Source organism: Cryptomeria japonica, chromosome 9 (genome assembly GCF_030272615.1).
Source record: "Cryptomeria japonica chromosome 9, Sugi_1.0, whole genome shotgun sequence".
Classification (NCBI taxonomy): Eukaryota; Viridiplantae; Streptophyta; class Pinopsida; order Cupressales; family Cupressaceae; genus Cryptomeria; species Cryptomeria japonica.
This window is the reverse complement of record NC_081413.1, coordinates 597,331,713-597,347,231: the sequence shown is the minus strand read 5'-3', so window position 1 is coordinate 597,347,231 and position 15,519 is coordinate 597,331,713. Positions and strand designations below refer to the sequence as shown.

Sequence of the window (15,519 nt, the reverse complement as noted above, 5' to 3'; positions counted from 1 at the left end):
TCCTAGCCATATTTGAGAAAGTAGTTGTGGACTTAAGAGATCTAGATATAGATAACAAACATGTGACCTGTAAGTATGTTGCAACCCATATGGATAGTGACAATCCAGTTTTCTTAGGGAGCAAGCTTCTTTGAATTGTTAAATAAGTTAAATGGCATTAATGAATTATTAATGAATTGAATTCCTTTTTGGGAAACTTGTGTTGAAATATTTGTATTTTGCAAGCAATTTGTTTTCTTCATGGTTATTTCTCAATACGTATGAATAGGTTGGTTTGTTCATCTATTTTACACACGAGGACCGACATTTTTGTATATTGATTAAGAAGGAATATGCGCTTTAATTTTTAGTAACATAAATAAATGTTTTTGTAAAATAGGAACTATAATAGTAATCCCTATCTATACTAGGGATACTTATTTTTTCAACTATTTTTCATCTATTTTTCTTCAAAATTATGTTAGAGCAAGATAATCAAATGCTATTATAATATTTTGGATTTTTTCACATAAGAAAAATTAGAAGTTCCAGATTTTAAATTTATTGAAGTTTATTTTCCTTGGAGAATTCCACATTTTCACTTTGTAAAAGTCAAACAAAATCTTTTATTAAATTGCAAATTATGCTAAGGGAAAAAATTAAAGTATTTATAATGTTCTCTCTTTTGGTCCATGCTTGTGATGAGAATACTTATGTATTCCTAATTCATTATTAGTTTTTTTGAATAATCATTCACAAAAGGAAAACAAGATTTTGTTTTTAGTTTATTTTAAAAATATGCTAGAAAAGGAATTCAATTTTTTTTATAGATGGAGGCATTTTTGGGTGGGAACTTTTTTTCACTTAAAAAATTAAAATAATTATTGGACTTCAATAATATTCAACAATGCTTAAAATTTAATAATATTTTTTATTATAAACGCAACAAAACATGGGTGCTAACCCTATACAAAGATAAATGAAAAATGATACTTACGATTGGTCAATAACATACAATTGACAACATAGGCCATAATAGACCACTTACAATTCACTAATAAAACTACTAGCAACCCATAACAAGGGTGGGTAGAAACTTCACCCACAACTTGAGGAAGAGTTTGGAAAGAGGAGGAAGAATGATCTTTCCCCCATTAGTGAACAAGAGTCTAGACAATACTATCATTTGGAATGCCATCACAAAGAGGAGCAAGAGGAATCCCCTTAGTGAGGTTGTCATCACAAGGAACATAACGTTGACTAGGCAATACTTCATCCACTAAAGGCTAGAGAAAAACAAGAAGTACTGACGAAGTAAGGTACATGAGGCTAGAGTTGGTGACACCAACAACAAGAGGTAGAGTAGTATCCATATGGCCTAAAGAGGCCACACTAGTAGCAGGAAACAAAACATCATCATGGAAGGAGTCATCATCAGCTTGTGAATAGTCATCAAATGAAGAATCCAAAGCTAGGGTAGTCAAGTGATCACCATTAGCATCCTTCCGCCAAGTGGTAGTGCCTTTCTAGTGTGAGAAATAATAATTTGTGTCCAAGTGACTAGTAGAGAAGAAACAATGACATTGAAAGGGGAGATCTTCATAATCTAATGACTGAGTCCATGGCCTATCCCCAACCATGAAAATGACATCTCTATCAAGAGGTATGAAGATTTAAATATCATTAATAATGCGTGTAAAGGTAGAAAGACCCATGGAGGAGGTGGTTCCATCAACCTTTAATAAGCGACCAATAGAATTTTCAATGGCCCCAAAACAAGAATCAATGTCATATAGTTTCTTTTTCCATCTCCTTGAGATATTTGAGTTTGGTATGATATGAAATTGTAGTTATGTTTCCTTTTTAAAGATACTATTGTCATTGTTTCACAATATAAAAAATAAAATTACACATGTGAGCCATAAATCTCTTTGATTTCCCTCCACTCGAAAAGTCTTAAATTGCACTTTTTAAAAATGTCTCAAAAGTAAGGTAACATTGGAGGATATTCAACAATTACTTAACAATATAATTGCATGAAACAAAGGAATCTAATATTGACATATTTTGATCTAATATAATGTGAGAAGTCTTGATTTCTTCTTTGAAAGGAGTTCAGATACATCTTTGTAAATGGTCATGAAGACTTTGATAGGAACAAATATTGACATACTTTCATCTAAGATCTTGTGAGAATTTTTGGTTTCTTCTTTGATAGGAGTTCAACCCAACCCATATATGGATGTCTTTAGAGGATTGAAATGATCAAGAATAAAAGAAATTAGAAAAGCTTAATTCTAGGTGATTTTTTGCTAGGAATTGTACACATTTGGTCAAATTATCAATGAGTCTATAGGATGTTAACTTTATTGTTATCTTTACTTATGTTTTATTTTCTTCTTTTAAAGTTTATGTATTTATTTGATTCGTCTACAATATATGCTTGATCTTATAGATTTTGTCAATTATATTATAGCTCTTATCAAATTCATAAGAATCTCTGCATAAATTACTATTGGCATAACTATTGCACCTCCTTTTGGTGCGAGTGCTAGCATAAGGTTATATTATATAGTGTATGCTTTACAAGCATATTCCATTTGAAATAATTATAATCTAATAACAACTAGATTATTAATTATTTTTCAATGGGGGGCTATTTGAAAAGGTGTGACTAGTGAAGTCACCCTTCCTCCTATAATTAAGGAGGTTCTCTCTCATTTGAGAGGCATGTGAATTTGGAGCTTTATGGTGAGCTATAAGACCATGCACAAGAGATATTATTAGCCATGTGGAAGTAATGGAAGAGTGTCCCCAAGTTCTAGTCTATATTTTGATAGGCTGCATTTGTAATAGTTTTAATAAAATGATGCTTTATGGGTTTTTTAGTTGAAAGGGTTTTCCCCATGTATATCTTGTGTAATGTGTACATTTATGCATGCATGATTATTATTTCATTTAATTTATACTTTTTAATAATGATTAATATTCTAATATCCTATTTTCTAACACAAATGTTAAAAGTTGTCCACTAGTTAATAATATCATGGTAACATGCAACAAATGACCTTAATTTTTGAAGGCAATAGATTGTTCAAGGCAAGAGAAAAATGCAAACTTTCTTCATAACCAACTATGTGACAATAGAGGAGGTGGGAGCATCATATGTAGTCCAATTTGTTACAAATGATGCCTTTATTTGTAAAGTAGTAAGCATGGGTGGTGGAAAAAAGGTATAGGCATATATTTTGGACACCATGTTATGTGTGTTCGTTGAATAATGCACTGAAAGATATTGGTAACTTCTAATGGAACTTTTCAAACCTATTGATACATGGTTGGCTTCTTTTTTTATTCTTCTTAAGTGTCTTTGTGAAGTCAATGGAGCTTTGTGTTCCAAAATAGCCAGTGATGTATTGACAACTTAAAGACAATCTATATCGAATACTATAGTTGAGGTGAGAGGCATGGTCCTTGATGGCCATTTTTGGGCTGATGTTAAATTTGATATGGACTTTATTAAGCCCATGTGTAAGGTGATAAAATTTCAAAATTTAGACAAGCCATGTTTGGGAGAAATTTATGAAGAAATAGATTCCATGTGTGAAAGAGAACTTAAGAAAATAATAGATGCAAGAGATCTTTCTGGTAGAAGAAAAGATACATGGAAGATGAAACAAACTTAACACACTCCTTCATTGTGTTGCCTATGCCTTAAATAATAAATGGTATGATATACAAGTGACCAATAAGAGGGATCCATATGAGGATAGAGAGGTAATGAAGGGATTTCGGGCTGCAATATAAAATACTTATGGTCGAGTTGAGGATGCTTCAATTATAAGGACACAACGGAATAAGTTTTCATGTGGGCATGGTGATTTTTTTTTCATGGAAGCTTTATATGATATGCATGCAAAGAAAGACCCTATAGAGTTGTGGTGGAACCAAGGAGGAGAAATTCCTAAATTGCAGTCATTTGAAATAAGGTTTCTCTCACAAGTAGACAACTCTTCATCTTGTGAGAGAAATTGGAGTAATTATGGTTTTATTCATTCACTAAAGAGTAACCAATCAGGTTCAAAGAAAGTGGAGAACTTGTTGTACAATCATAGTTCACTTCGCTCCCTCTCTCTAATGTAAACCCTAGGTACAAGGAGGGTTCTTTAGCAAAATAAAACTAGATTTCACTTGATGCAGAAGTTGCAACCTTCGTGATGAAGTGGTTGAAGCATATGACCTTAGTGATTTACCTTTTGTTCTACTACCAACAAAGGAACTCAAGCTTGAGAGTGATGAGTATTTGGAGAGCATCATAGCTGAGGACACATACGTGGATGACATAGAAGTGTAGACAATATATTTTTTATTTCTAATTTTTATCTTTTGTATGCATATCAACTTATTGGGCTATCAACATTTTTGAAATTTAATATTGAAATCAAATATTGAAATATGTAATAATAGTACGATTCGTGAACTTTGACTATTTGACACAATGGTATTTGTGTGTTAAAACTTTAAAGTTAATGTTAAGCTTTGATAATGTTCTTGTCTTGAAAGTCCAATGTCATGATATTTTCAGTTATAATGTAGAAAACTTATAAATTATTGGATTATATTTAAAAAATTGTAATCCCCAAGTACCCCCTTCTCCTATTTTAGTGTCAGTACCAATCTCCTATACTAGTAATATTACCAATCTTTTGACAACCATGGTCTAAAAACACAGGAAGACATCCTTTGTTTGAATTACTTAAAAAAAATAGCTCAAGCAAAGAAGGGAAGTCCAACAATGTTTTGGCATGGCTGAAATGAATTGCAATGCTCCCAAATGAAGGAAATTAAAATGACAGAAAAACAAATTTGTAAAGATTCATTCTACTTCCTTCAGTCATATTTGTGTGTAAATTTTTTTTCCCTAAACAAGATAGTTAGATTGTTGACATTCAAGTTTTCTTCGTACTTGATATGAATCTCATTATAAATTAAACACTCCAGGATATGGCGTCATTCTAACTCCACCAACCCCTTGTTACAAAAATTCTCCACCTATCCATTTCATATCTAAAATAATAGACACTAATTTTTAACCATTAATATTTTCACCTTCCACTTAACTTTTACTTCCATATAAACATTTACATTATAATCCTCTATTAAATTGAGCTATTTAATATGATATTTTTTAAAACACTCAATTTACTTTAAATCTTGCTTCAACCATCGAAAACATGTAGCAATAGTTTGTGAGAGGAAATTGGAATAATGGTTATATTTTTTAAGATAATGATATTTGTCATATAGTTCATAAGAATATCAAGGTATATCCTTACACAATACCCTTTGTTATGTTAATCCTACATATGCATTGATCATTTAGCAGAAGAAGGTATATGCGTGAAAGCCAAATAGTTACATTTTGAGAAAAGACCATATGGCATATGTTAGGTGTTAAGAAGGGAAATATTAGTTGAATATGTGGTCCACTGAAGGGAAATATTGTTTAAGATTTTTTTGGTGTCAAAGCTTACCTGGTTGTCAAAGAAACTCTTTTGTTTTAGCTATGAAAAGAATGTGAGGACCGTTTATTTTCAATCTATCAAGTCTAGTTTGTGAAGAATTACCCCTAGTATCATAGCTATTTCTATATGGATAATCCTTGTGCATTACACCTTGCTATGAGATAAACTTGGGCAAGAGTTATATCTATTTTTGTGAGTAGTTCTATACTATCCATTCAAAATTGGAGTGTTCTATATTCCTACTCTATTTTCTACACTACAGTAAAGCAAAGTTTGCTCTATTTTAATAATTTGTACACCAATTTTGAATGCATACCTCATTTACTGTTAATATCATTCGATTACGTATGATCCACTGACCATTGCACATCAGGGAGTCAACATTCTCAGTCCTCGTTTTGTATACTAGACTTGTAATGCTGCATACCATAAAATCTAACATGGAGAAGAAAACTAAGGCATTATCCTATATGTCGGCATTTGTTTTATGTATTATGGAAAAACTAGAATAAATGGCAAGAGCCTCCATCAAATTGTTAGTATGAAGACCCTTCTAAACAGAAAAGATAGACTGCACAGTCTTAGAACTATCTCGACCAACTCCACCAATACTAGCATGACTAGGGTTTCCCCAAGAAGAATCATCCATGTTGAGCTTGAAAAATCCCGGAGGAGAACGAGACCAGCACCCCTCCCTATTAATCTTCCAAAGAGAATGTCTACATCTAAATCTCAGGATCTGTTCTTGTTGTGGAGGAAGATGAAGATGATTGCAACAACCAACATCTCGAGGATCCAATATTTTCATCAAATCACATTTTGTCGAAACAGTTTCTTTGAAAGAATGAAGAATTTTCGACCACAAGAGAGGAGCCACCAACATCACATCTTGAAAAATCCTTCGATTCCTCTCCAACTAGATATTCTAGATAATAAAGGAGGAGCCAAGAGCCCAAGCAAATTGAAGGAAATAGGTCGTAAAAAGGGCCTTGCCCCAATGGTAAAAAAACTTAGCCAAAGAAGAGACATGCCAACAGGCCTTGTTCCACACACCCACACCAAAATTGCCAAATCTCCCTAGAGAAAGAACATTGGAAAAAGAGATGAGAAACACTTTCATCATTATTACGACACAACACACACATCGAGGGGCCCAAAAACTCACACTTGCACAAATTGTCCCAAGTAAGATACCGATTTTGAGCCACCAACTACATGAAGAAGTTGCATTTGAGCCACGAAAAATTGTACCAAAAATGTTTCCACCAAGGGACCTTAGTGTCACCAAACATTTGCCTACCAAGCTACCTATATCCTGCAAAAACATAGTACTTCACAAACAAATCACTGCTAGTCCAAGCCAAAACATCATGTCCCACCAAGGCATTGTAGTCACAAGAAACAAGAATCTAAGCTTGCTCTCGCCTATCCACTCAATCTTGGGCCGTATTAATATGACATTCTCCTAATGATGATTGCAAGAACACAAGTTTTTTTTTTCTTGATGACATAAAATTGAAGTTCCTAAAATCATTGCTTGATATAATTCTTAACAACATCCAATTAAGGCTTCTTTAAATGATATTGATAAAAAAAAAAAAATGATTACTGTCATTACTTTTCTTTAATAGAAAAAACCATAAAAACAAATGGGGAAGATTTTGGGTTTGATTTACCTCAATAGACAAGGGCAAGTGTAAGCCAAGCAATATATAGCCCCGATTCATGAAATCTAAATTGAAACTAAATGCAATTATGATAAAAAGGAGATAGTTTACAAATAAAATAAATATTTTCTAGCATTTTTCTTACATATTAATAATTGTGCTTTCATTTTTATAATCCCGAGTGTAAGAATTTAATTGAAGTATAGAATCAGAATCAATTTCAAACATAGAGAATCACATTATTGTAGATTACCAATTCAGAAAACACCAATCTACGATCTTTTCATTAAAGAAGACGTACATATGGAGTTAAATAATTTTCATCTAGGTTGTTTATTTATTTCGTAAAACACTAATATTGAAACAAAAAAACCGAGAGTTAAAAGGCATAATCATGGAATTGACATGCACTCGCTTGACTTTCTTTCCAATTTCTTTGTCCTATAAGACTGCTTTGGCACCATCAATTGTTGCCATTTTTAAAATTGTTTCGACTAGTAAAGCTGTAGGATCAGTGTTTCCATTATTGTAAACTCATGTCCTGTTATTAATTAGTGATGCAACGTACATCTCATCCACCGCATATATGAAAATAACTAATTTGCTCAGTGACAACAAAATAAAAGGTGGGATGGAATTGACAAACAATTCCATCCTTAAAACTTGTTTGGCTGAACTTTCATATATGCTTAAAACTGGTACCCAGATTATTCCTATTTTCTACCATCTTCAGCCTGGTGACATCCGACATGAGAAAGGAATGTATGCTGATGCGTTCTCCAGACACACAAAGAAGGGTAGATACAGCTCAGAAAAGATCCAGGAGTGGAAGAATGCAGTCAACAGAGTTTCCTACAATGTCGGCGAGATCCTTAATAACAAGAAGTGAGTAGTGTCTTCAGCACTTACTCTTCTCTGCATTCAGTGGTTTTCATTTTTTTTCTTATTTTTCTGTATACATGTCATGTTAAACGATGTTTGCCCTGTTTCAATTTGTTGATATGTTCAGTGACGAGGGGATGCTGGTCAAGAATATTGTTATTCGTGTCTTGAAAGTAGTAAAAATTGTACCATTTGTAGTTGCTAAACATCCAGTTGGTCTAGATGAAGCTGTCAAGGATTTTGAAAGAACAACACTTCAGTCTGCAGAAAACCATTACACTGTGCAAATCGTGGGAATTTGGGGCATGGGTGGCTCTGGCAAAACCACTCTTGCTAAGCAGATATATAATAATAAGTATAAAAATATGGAAAAGTCCAGTTTTTTATTAGATATTAGAGATGCTGATTCTAAAAGTGCATTACATAAGAAACAGCAAAAACTCCTAGAGGATCTCGGTCTTCAAGGTGTATCAGTTGAAAATATAGAAGAAGGGAAGGGTATTCTTGCCTCTCGCATGAGATCTGTTCGGGTGCTTCTTGTTCTAGATGATGTGGATAGTGTAGATCAATTGGATGCTCTAGTACCTGAAAAAGATAATCTAGGATCAGATAGTTTGATTGTAGTCACTACAAGAAAACTTGAAGTACTTCAATGTTGGGGCATCTCGTCTATATATAAAATGAAATCAATAGATCCACTTCATGCCAAGCAACTTTTTTGTTGGCATGCTTTCTTAAAACCATGTCCACTCAATGGATTTGAGAAGCTTGTAGAAAAATTCATAAATGTTTGTCAGGGCTTACCATTGTCTCTCAAAGTATATGGAGGACAGTTATATGGCAAATTCAACAAAGATTATTGGGAGAATCAATTACAAAAGATCGTTAGAATACTGCCTGATGATATTAAAAATAGGCTAAAAATAAGCTATGATGCTTTAGACCATGAAGAGAAAGAAGCATTTTTGGATGTAGCTTGTTTCTTCATTGGAGAGGAAAAAACTTCAGCCATTGCAGCATGGGATGGATCAACTGGGAGTGGGTTGTGTAGTTGGGAAAGTCTGTTGAATAAGTGTCTTGTTGAAGTTGATGATGGTGATCGTATAAGAATGCATGATCACTTAAGAGATTTGGGAAGAGAAATATCAAATCGTCAGTCACCCTACAGACTTTGGTCTCCCAACCAGATTTTAATGTTGACAATGAAATGCAGGTAATGTTACTACCTATATCTGTTTCATTCTTGCTTCCAAGAAGCTTAACGTTTCCATAATTTTTTCATTTATTTTTTGTTTGTATTATAAAGGGAATTGCCATTCGAGCAATAAAGGCTACAAGAGCAGAATCAACAAGCGAGGTTGAGGAGATTCTTCGATGTTCCCAGGGTGGAGAGGTCATAGTTAACACGAGCAGAGGATTTCGTAGCCTGCCATCCTCTTCGTTGGGATTAAAACTTCTTCAAGTTAGAGGAAATTATTATATTCAAGTGATTGGTGATCTATCAAGGGAGCTGGTATGGCTTCGCTGCTTTGACATCAAGCAGAGAAATCTTTGGCTTTTGAATTCATTGGAAAATTTGAGGGTTTTAGAAATCTACGAAAGGTTGGGTGTGATGCATCACTTAGAAGAACTATGGGAGACTGACAGGAATGCAAGTATCGTCTTTAATGAGCTGCTTGACTTCAATATTTTTTATTATTGTTTGCTCTTAGTTAATCTCATTGAGAATTTGTTGCAGGCTCCTGTGCAATTAAGAGAGTTGCTGATTTCTGAGTGCTCACACTTCCAAAGATTTCCAGAGTCAATAGGATGTCTCAGACAATTGAAAAAGATAGCCATGAGAGGTCGGAGCGAGTTTTGGGGTCTGAGGAGTCTGCCGGATGAATTTTGTCTTCTTCAATCGTTGGAGCACCTGGAGTTAAATCATTGTGGAGAGCTATCATTACTACCCAACAATTTTGGTAATTTGAGAAGTTTGAGGCATCTTGATTTGTCCAATTGCAAAAAATTGAGGATGTTGCCAGTCTCTTTCAAGGAGCTCACACTCCTGCAACAGCTCAACTTAGAAGCATGTTCTAACCTCATCTTAGAGTCAGACATTCTTGAAAACATGACAGGGCTAGAGTATTTGAAGCTCTCTGGTTGTGAGCGATTGGAAGAGTTGCCTCGTCATGTAACAAATTTGGCCTCATTGACAGAGCTTTATCTATTTAAACAACAAAGGTGGTTGCAATGTAAGAAGTTAAGGGAGGTACCATGGAACATCGGCCAACTGAGTAAGTTGCAAAAGTTGAGCATTGGAAGTGAGTTGTTGACAAGCCTACCAACATCTATTGGAGATTTGTCTTCCTTGACTTCTCTTGAAATTTATAATTGTTACAAACTGGAATGTCTACCTGAATCTTTGGGGTGTCTTAATCTCTTAGAGAATTTACAAATATTCAGTTCAGGAGTTAAATCCTTATCAAAATCATTTAGGCTGTTAATTAATCTTCAAACACTGGAAATATCTCAATGCTCAATCAGCGAATTGGATCTTGGAGCGAGGCCATTTTCTTCTTCTTTCCGCAACCTTAAGAGTATAAATCTACGTTTGATTAAAGTGTGCAAGATTTCCATCTCCGAAGATTGTTGTCCAGCCCTTGAATCTCTCATGCTTTCGCTCAATAAGCATCTAACAGAGATAGATGTGCTACCAATGACAGTGAAGAGGATAGAATTGGAAAGGTGTAAAATCCTGAGGAACATAAGGGGTATTTATAGTCTGGTAAGAATTCAAACAATGAGAATAACTGGGTGCCCTGAGTTGGATGCACTTCCCAATTTTGCACAATACAATTTTCTCCGACACTTCGAACTGAGAGAGTGCCATGGAGTGAAGAAAATAGCAGGTTTGGAACATTGCAGAGAATTGGTGTTGCTGAGAGTGCATACGAGGTGGAAGGAGGCAGGTATAGAAAGTTTGGAGGGCATGGAAAGATTGAGTCGACTGGATCTCAAAGCAATCAGCATATCAGTTGTTGAAGGATGCATTCGAAGCATGCAGGTAATGATAATTAATAGAATATTAGGCATATGTAATTTCTATTATTTTCAGTTGATTGTGCATTGACTGAATGTGTTTATTTGCAAAGAATTGCGTGTTGATTTGCAAAGAATTTGCAGATATGGCCCAACGAAACATAAATATGGACGCAGGCGGTCCCTGATGCGGCCTCACTTCTAAACTCCTTTGACTTTTCCAATCTCTCCGTGGTTGACTCCTTTGCTAACCAGAAGATCAGCTCTAGACCATCCATCAAACGGCAATCCTCTGCCTGCTGAATTCTTTTCTGTTTTGTTATGAATTGTAAATCTCCAAATACTAGATTGTATTTCAACCACAGTAATGCAACTATGTGGGGTGAGCCTACGGAGTTGGAGGAGGGTAAATGGGTATGGACAGCTATCATCACACAATATTCCACGATGCACAATTACATTCGACTTCCCCAACCAACGGTAAAGATAAATCACCCATATGGAGCAGTTGAAGAGGTAAAAGGAGAAGTGGAGAAAGCATTGGTTGTGACGGGAGAAGAGAAGAGAGTTGTGGAGGCTTTCAGACATTTACAGGTGCTTTTGTCAAGTTGATATTGTTAATTATATTAGTATCTTTATTCAATAGCATTCCAGTTTCTAATGTAATTTTCTATAACATTTTATATATTAAATATTTTTTCATGGATATTTTAGGAAATAATATCAACCAATCCTGCCCGCTAATTTGTTTATTCCTCTTTTTCTTGGCTATATTTATTAATGATATCAGCTTTGTCTCTTGTGAGAACACAGTGGATACTTGGCACCATGAAGTCTTCCTTGATTATCTTTTGAAAGTAATTATAGAACATGCGGTGGCCATGATAAAGGATAATTTAACTTTTAGACAATTTATAGTAGACATCCAAAGTCCATATATATTAACCAGTACTTCTCACAAATTTTAGAAGTAATATTACTTTAGTTATAATACTTAAGGCCAACACAATTCAGAATAAATGTAGTATAGTTTACCAAACTTCATCAAGGCTGAGTGGAGACATAACATAACGTTTCTTTTGAGATTTTAGTAAAAAAATGTACTTCATTCATATTATTGTTGAAATTAGTTTCTAAATTTTTTTTAATACTGTCACCAATATGTCATTATTAATAGTATTATCAAGATCAAAGATGGTATTATTTAAAATGATAATAATATTCTATTATTATAATAGATAATAATTTATTAGTGTTAAAGTTTTGTTGTATTCTTAAAATTATTTAGTTCGGTTTACAATTATATTATTTTTTCAAAAATTTTATAAAATCATTTGGATGATTATTATGTACAATTATTTTCAAAACATGTCAAAATAATGCAATTGGAAAAATGTAAATTATATATATCAATTCACCAATTAACAAAAGAGAAAATTAGGGTCAAGGTTAAAATTAGAATGAGAGATATGATTAAGGTATGTATTACGGTTAAATTATGGCTAGGGTTTCAATAGGGTTAGGGTTAGAAATTCGTGAATATATTGATGAGAATAGAGGAAATGTTTAGTCAATGTTTAATGAAATAGCATCTTTGAGATGTACACATCTCGTTTTGTTTTTCACAACTGCATTATCATTGATATTAAGTAGTCTTCAATTGACTCCTCAGAAAGTAACTCCAAATTATTACATTTCTCTTTTTACTTTCTTAAACATTATCGATTTTCACATATTAGTGTTAGTATCAAGGTTAGGGTTTCAATTAGAATTGCTATTGTTAATTTTAGAATCAAGCTTAGGGTTAAAATTAGTTTTAGTTAGAACTAGGGTTAGGGTTACAATTAAGATTACTATTAATTTGATAAATGAAGTTAGGGAAAGGGTTATAATATATAAGTATAGTCTTTCATAATGTTAGTGTTGATTTTTGAAAAATCAACACTAACATTATAAAAGACTATATACTTATTTAGTAGAAACATACCATCAAATATTGATGTGTCTCTCCAACATGGAAAATCCTGATGATTTAGCTGCCCAAGCATACAAAAGGCTTAAGACTGAGATGGTGATAGAAAGGGACATCCAAGCACAAGGAACATGTCACATGCTACTAGAACTTCCATTGGTAGAAAGAAGTAGAAAATTTGTTAACCTAAATATTTCACGTGAAGTGTTCAAGCTAGTGACTATAACCAATGATGAAAGAAATGAAGAATGGACAAAGTCTTTCATAGCTGGATACAGAACAAGGCCATTGTGTATGGAAGGTGTTTCCTTAATTGATGCAACTAGATCATGGATGTATAATCCTAAAAGAAGAAGAAACAACAAATGGGAGCCAAGAGAGAGAGAAACAATTGTGAGAGTTTTTCCTAGGTTTGTTTGCATTCCTCAACATGGGTCAGACAAATGGATTGACTTTTGTTTATCAGAGTTAATGCTCTACAAACCATTCCATGAAATAGAAAGAGATATCGGTAATAATGATGAAACTATAATTGCATAGTGGGAATCATTCAATTACAATCCTTGGCACGTGGAATGAATAACAAATGAAGAAAACTTTGGAAGTACAATTGATTCTAAAACTGATGATAATGAGACTATCCGAGGAAATTAGAGCATGAATGGGAAATTATATCTAGGTTGCATTGGGGATAAAATATACAGTTTTCATAAATAGATATGTTGGGTAGAAGAGACATTGATAGGCATACAAATTGGTCTGTCGATTACTAAGGTGAAGAGTACACAAAAGGGGCAACCAATTTCATAATTAACATGAAAAATCAAGACTGCCTAATAGATGATGATATACCCCAATGTATCAACTACGCAACCCTGAGTAATAAGCAACAAAAAATAGTTGACATAATTATGACACACTACTAGAGGAATCACATTGGAGTGCCATTGTTCATGATAATTCAAGGAACAATAGGGACGAGAAAGTCATATCTAATTGGTGCCATTAGTTAGGTTCTTGAGAATGCAACAATGCCAGATTCCCCTTCTCCTGTTCTATTACTTGCACCAACAAGAGTGGTGACATTCAATATAGGAGTCTTTATGGTGCATTCAAAATTGAGAATTTTGATACAAGATTTTTCCAAACTAGAAGGAACAAGATTCTCAAGCTTTCGGGAGGAGAAGGCACATATCAAATAACAAGGTGCTAGAAATAGCAGAAAGAACAACTGGTAATAACACAAAACACATAACTGATAAACAATGTGAATGAATCTTATTACAATCTAAAGAATTATACATGCCACATGCTAGATCGTAGTCCAGGATACAATTGATGCTTACAATGCAATTACAAGATCCGCAGATCATCTACATATCAAGTCGGCCTCCGGTAACAGTCTATCGATTCTATTCTAATCTGAACCTCAGCCTTCCGACTTCTATCCTATCGGATCAGAATCACACCAGTTCTACATCTTCGCCAAATCTCGAAGCTCTATCTTCAATCTTTTTACTTCTATAATCTCAAATGATTCGCAAACTTCCATTTATACCATCCGCAAATAATTACAACTCAATCAAGTTAGCCCAAAGACCAACCGATTTATGAAACATGCAATGGTAACATGTCGGCCTAATCACTTAAGAACAAATCCAAAACATAAAATGATGTGCAGACTTTCAAGGATACCGACCAAGACCCAAAGCAACACCTCTAGCGATCCGCAAGTCACAAAGATCAACCACAACCCAAAATCATCTTTGCTCAACACATGGTTAGACTAACCGGTAAGAACACATCAACCAGGACAATATCAAAATCCACACCTTACCGGAAACAAAGCCAAAAGTTATGAAACTCGAATATGATAAGACCATGAACACAAGGGAATAAACCCAAAACCACAATGCTAAACACTCAAACATGAAGAAATACCACGATCTCAAACAATTCCATTGAAAATTGCCCAACCGGTAAGAACTAGACCAGTGCTCCTGCATTAAACTCTTAGGGTTAATTAAAAAGTGAGTCCCATCACTTTCTCTGGTTCAGAGATCGGTCAGTAGGTACTTACAACTGCCTCAGGGGATTCAATGATCTAACCATAGCTTCTAGTTGCCTCTCCACAATGATCTATCGGTCCAAACTGGAGCCTGCCTCAATCGGTGATCTATTCAAGTCTCCACCCACTAATTGCCTCAAGATCAAGCTCTAGGATCGGTGGTCTACCTACAAACCTTTCTCTTCATCATATTCGACGATCTGAACAAGTCCACAAGTTACCTCAATCTTCTCTCCAACCAACCGGTGCACAAACAACACTCTGTCCAACAATAGGTTCACGAACTAGCTTTAATACCATTTGACGCAGTCAAGGGAGGGAGATCTAATGAAGGACAACCCAACCTTACAGCTTAAGACATAAACCATGCAAAAAATATCGGTAACCGGTAACAAGGTGCCAGGA

General features: G+C 34.3%; 2 protein-coding genes across 2 annotated transcripts; both read left to right on the top strand.

Moving 5' to 3' along the window:
- The first annotated feature begins 8,164 nt into the window (after nt 1–8,164).
- On the top strand, nt 8,165–9,659 carry LOC131074486 (disease resistance protein Roq1-like). Its single transcript, XM_059211253.1, has 2 exons — nt 8,165–9,266; nt 9,360–9,659. Exons 1-2 carry the CDS (start codon nt 8,173–8,175, stop codon nt 9,379–9,381), a joined length of 1,116 nt encoding a protein of 371 aa, XP_059067236.1. The 5' UTR covers nt 8,165–8,172; the 3' UTR covers nt 9,382–9,659.
- A 6-nt stretch (nt 9,660–9,665) lies between these two features.
- On the top strand, nt 9,666–11,377 carry LOC131858545 (disease resistance protein RPV1-like). The gene is made up of 2 exons (XM_059211818.1): nt 9,666–11,099; nt 11,252–11,377. Exons 1-2 carry the CDS (start codon nt 9,666–9,668, stop codon nt 11,375–11,377), a joined length of 1,560 nt encoding a protein of 519 aa, XP_059067801.1.
- Nucleotides 11,378–15,519: the final 4,142 nt, after the last annotated feature.

Coding starts and splice junctions, on each gene's coding strand:
- LOC131074486 (XM_059211253.1), top strand. CDS start 8,173: ATGTTCAGTGACGAGGGGATGCTGGTCAAGAATATTGTTATTCGTGTC. Junction 9,267..9,359: donor ATGTTGACAATGAAATGCAG/GTAATGTTACTA, acceptor TGTATTATAAAG/GGAATTGCCATTCGAGCAAT.
- LOC131858545 (XM_059211818.1), top strand. CDS start 9,666: ATGCATCACTTAGAAGAACTATGGGAGACTGACAGGAATGCAAGTATC. Junction 11,100..11,251: donor GATGCATTCGAAGCATGCAG/GTAATGATAATT, acceptor ATATGGACGCAG/GCGGTCCCTGATGCGGCCTC.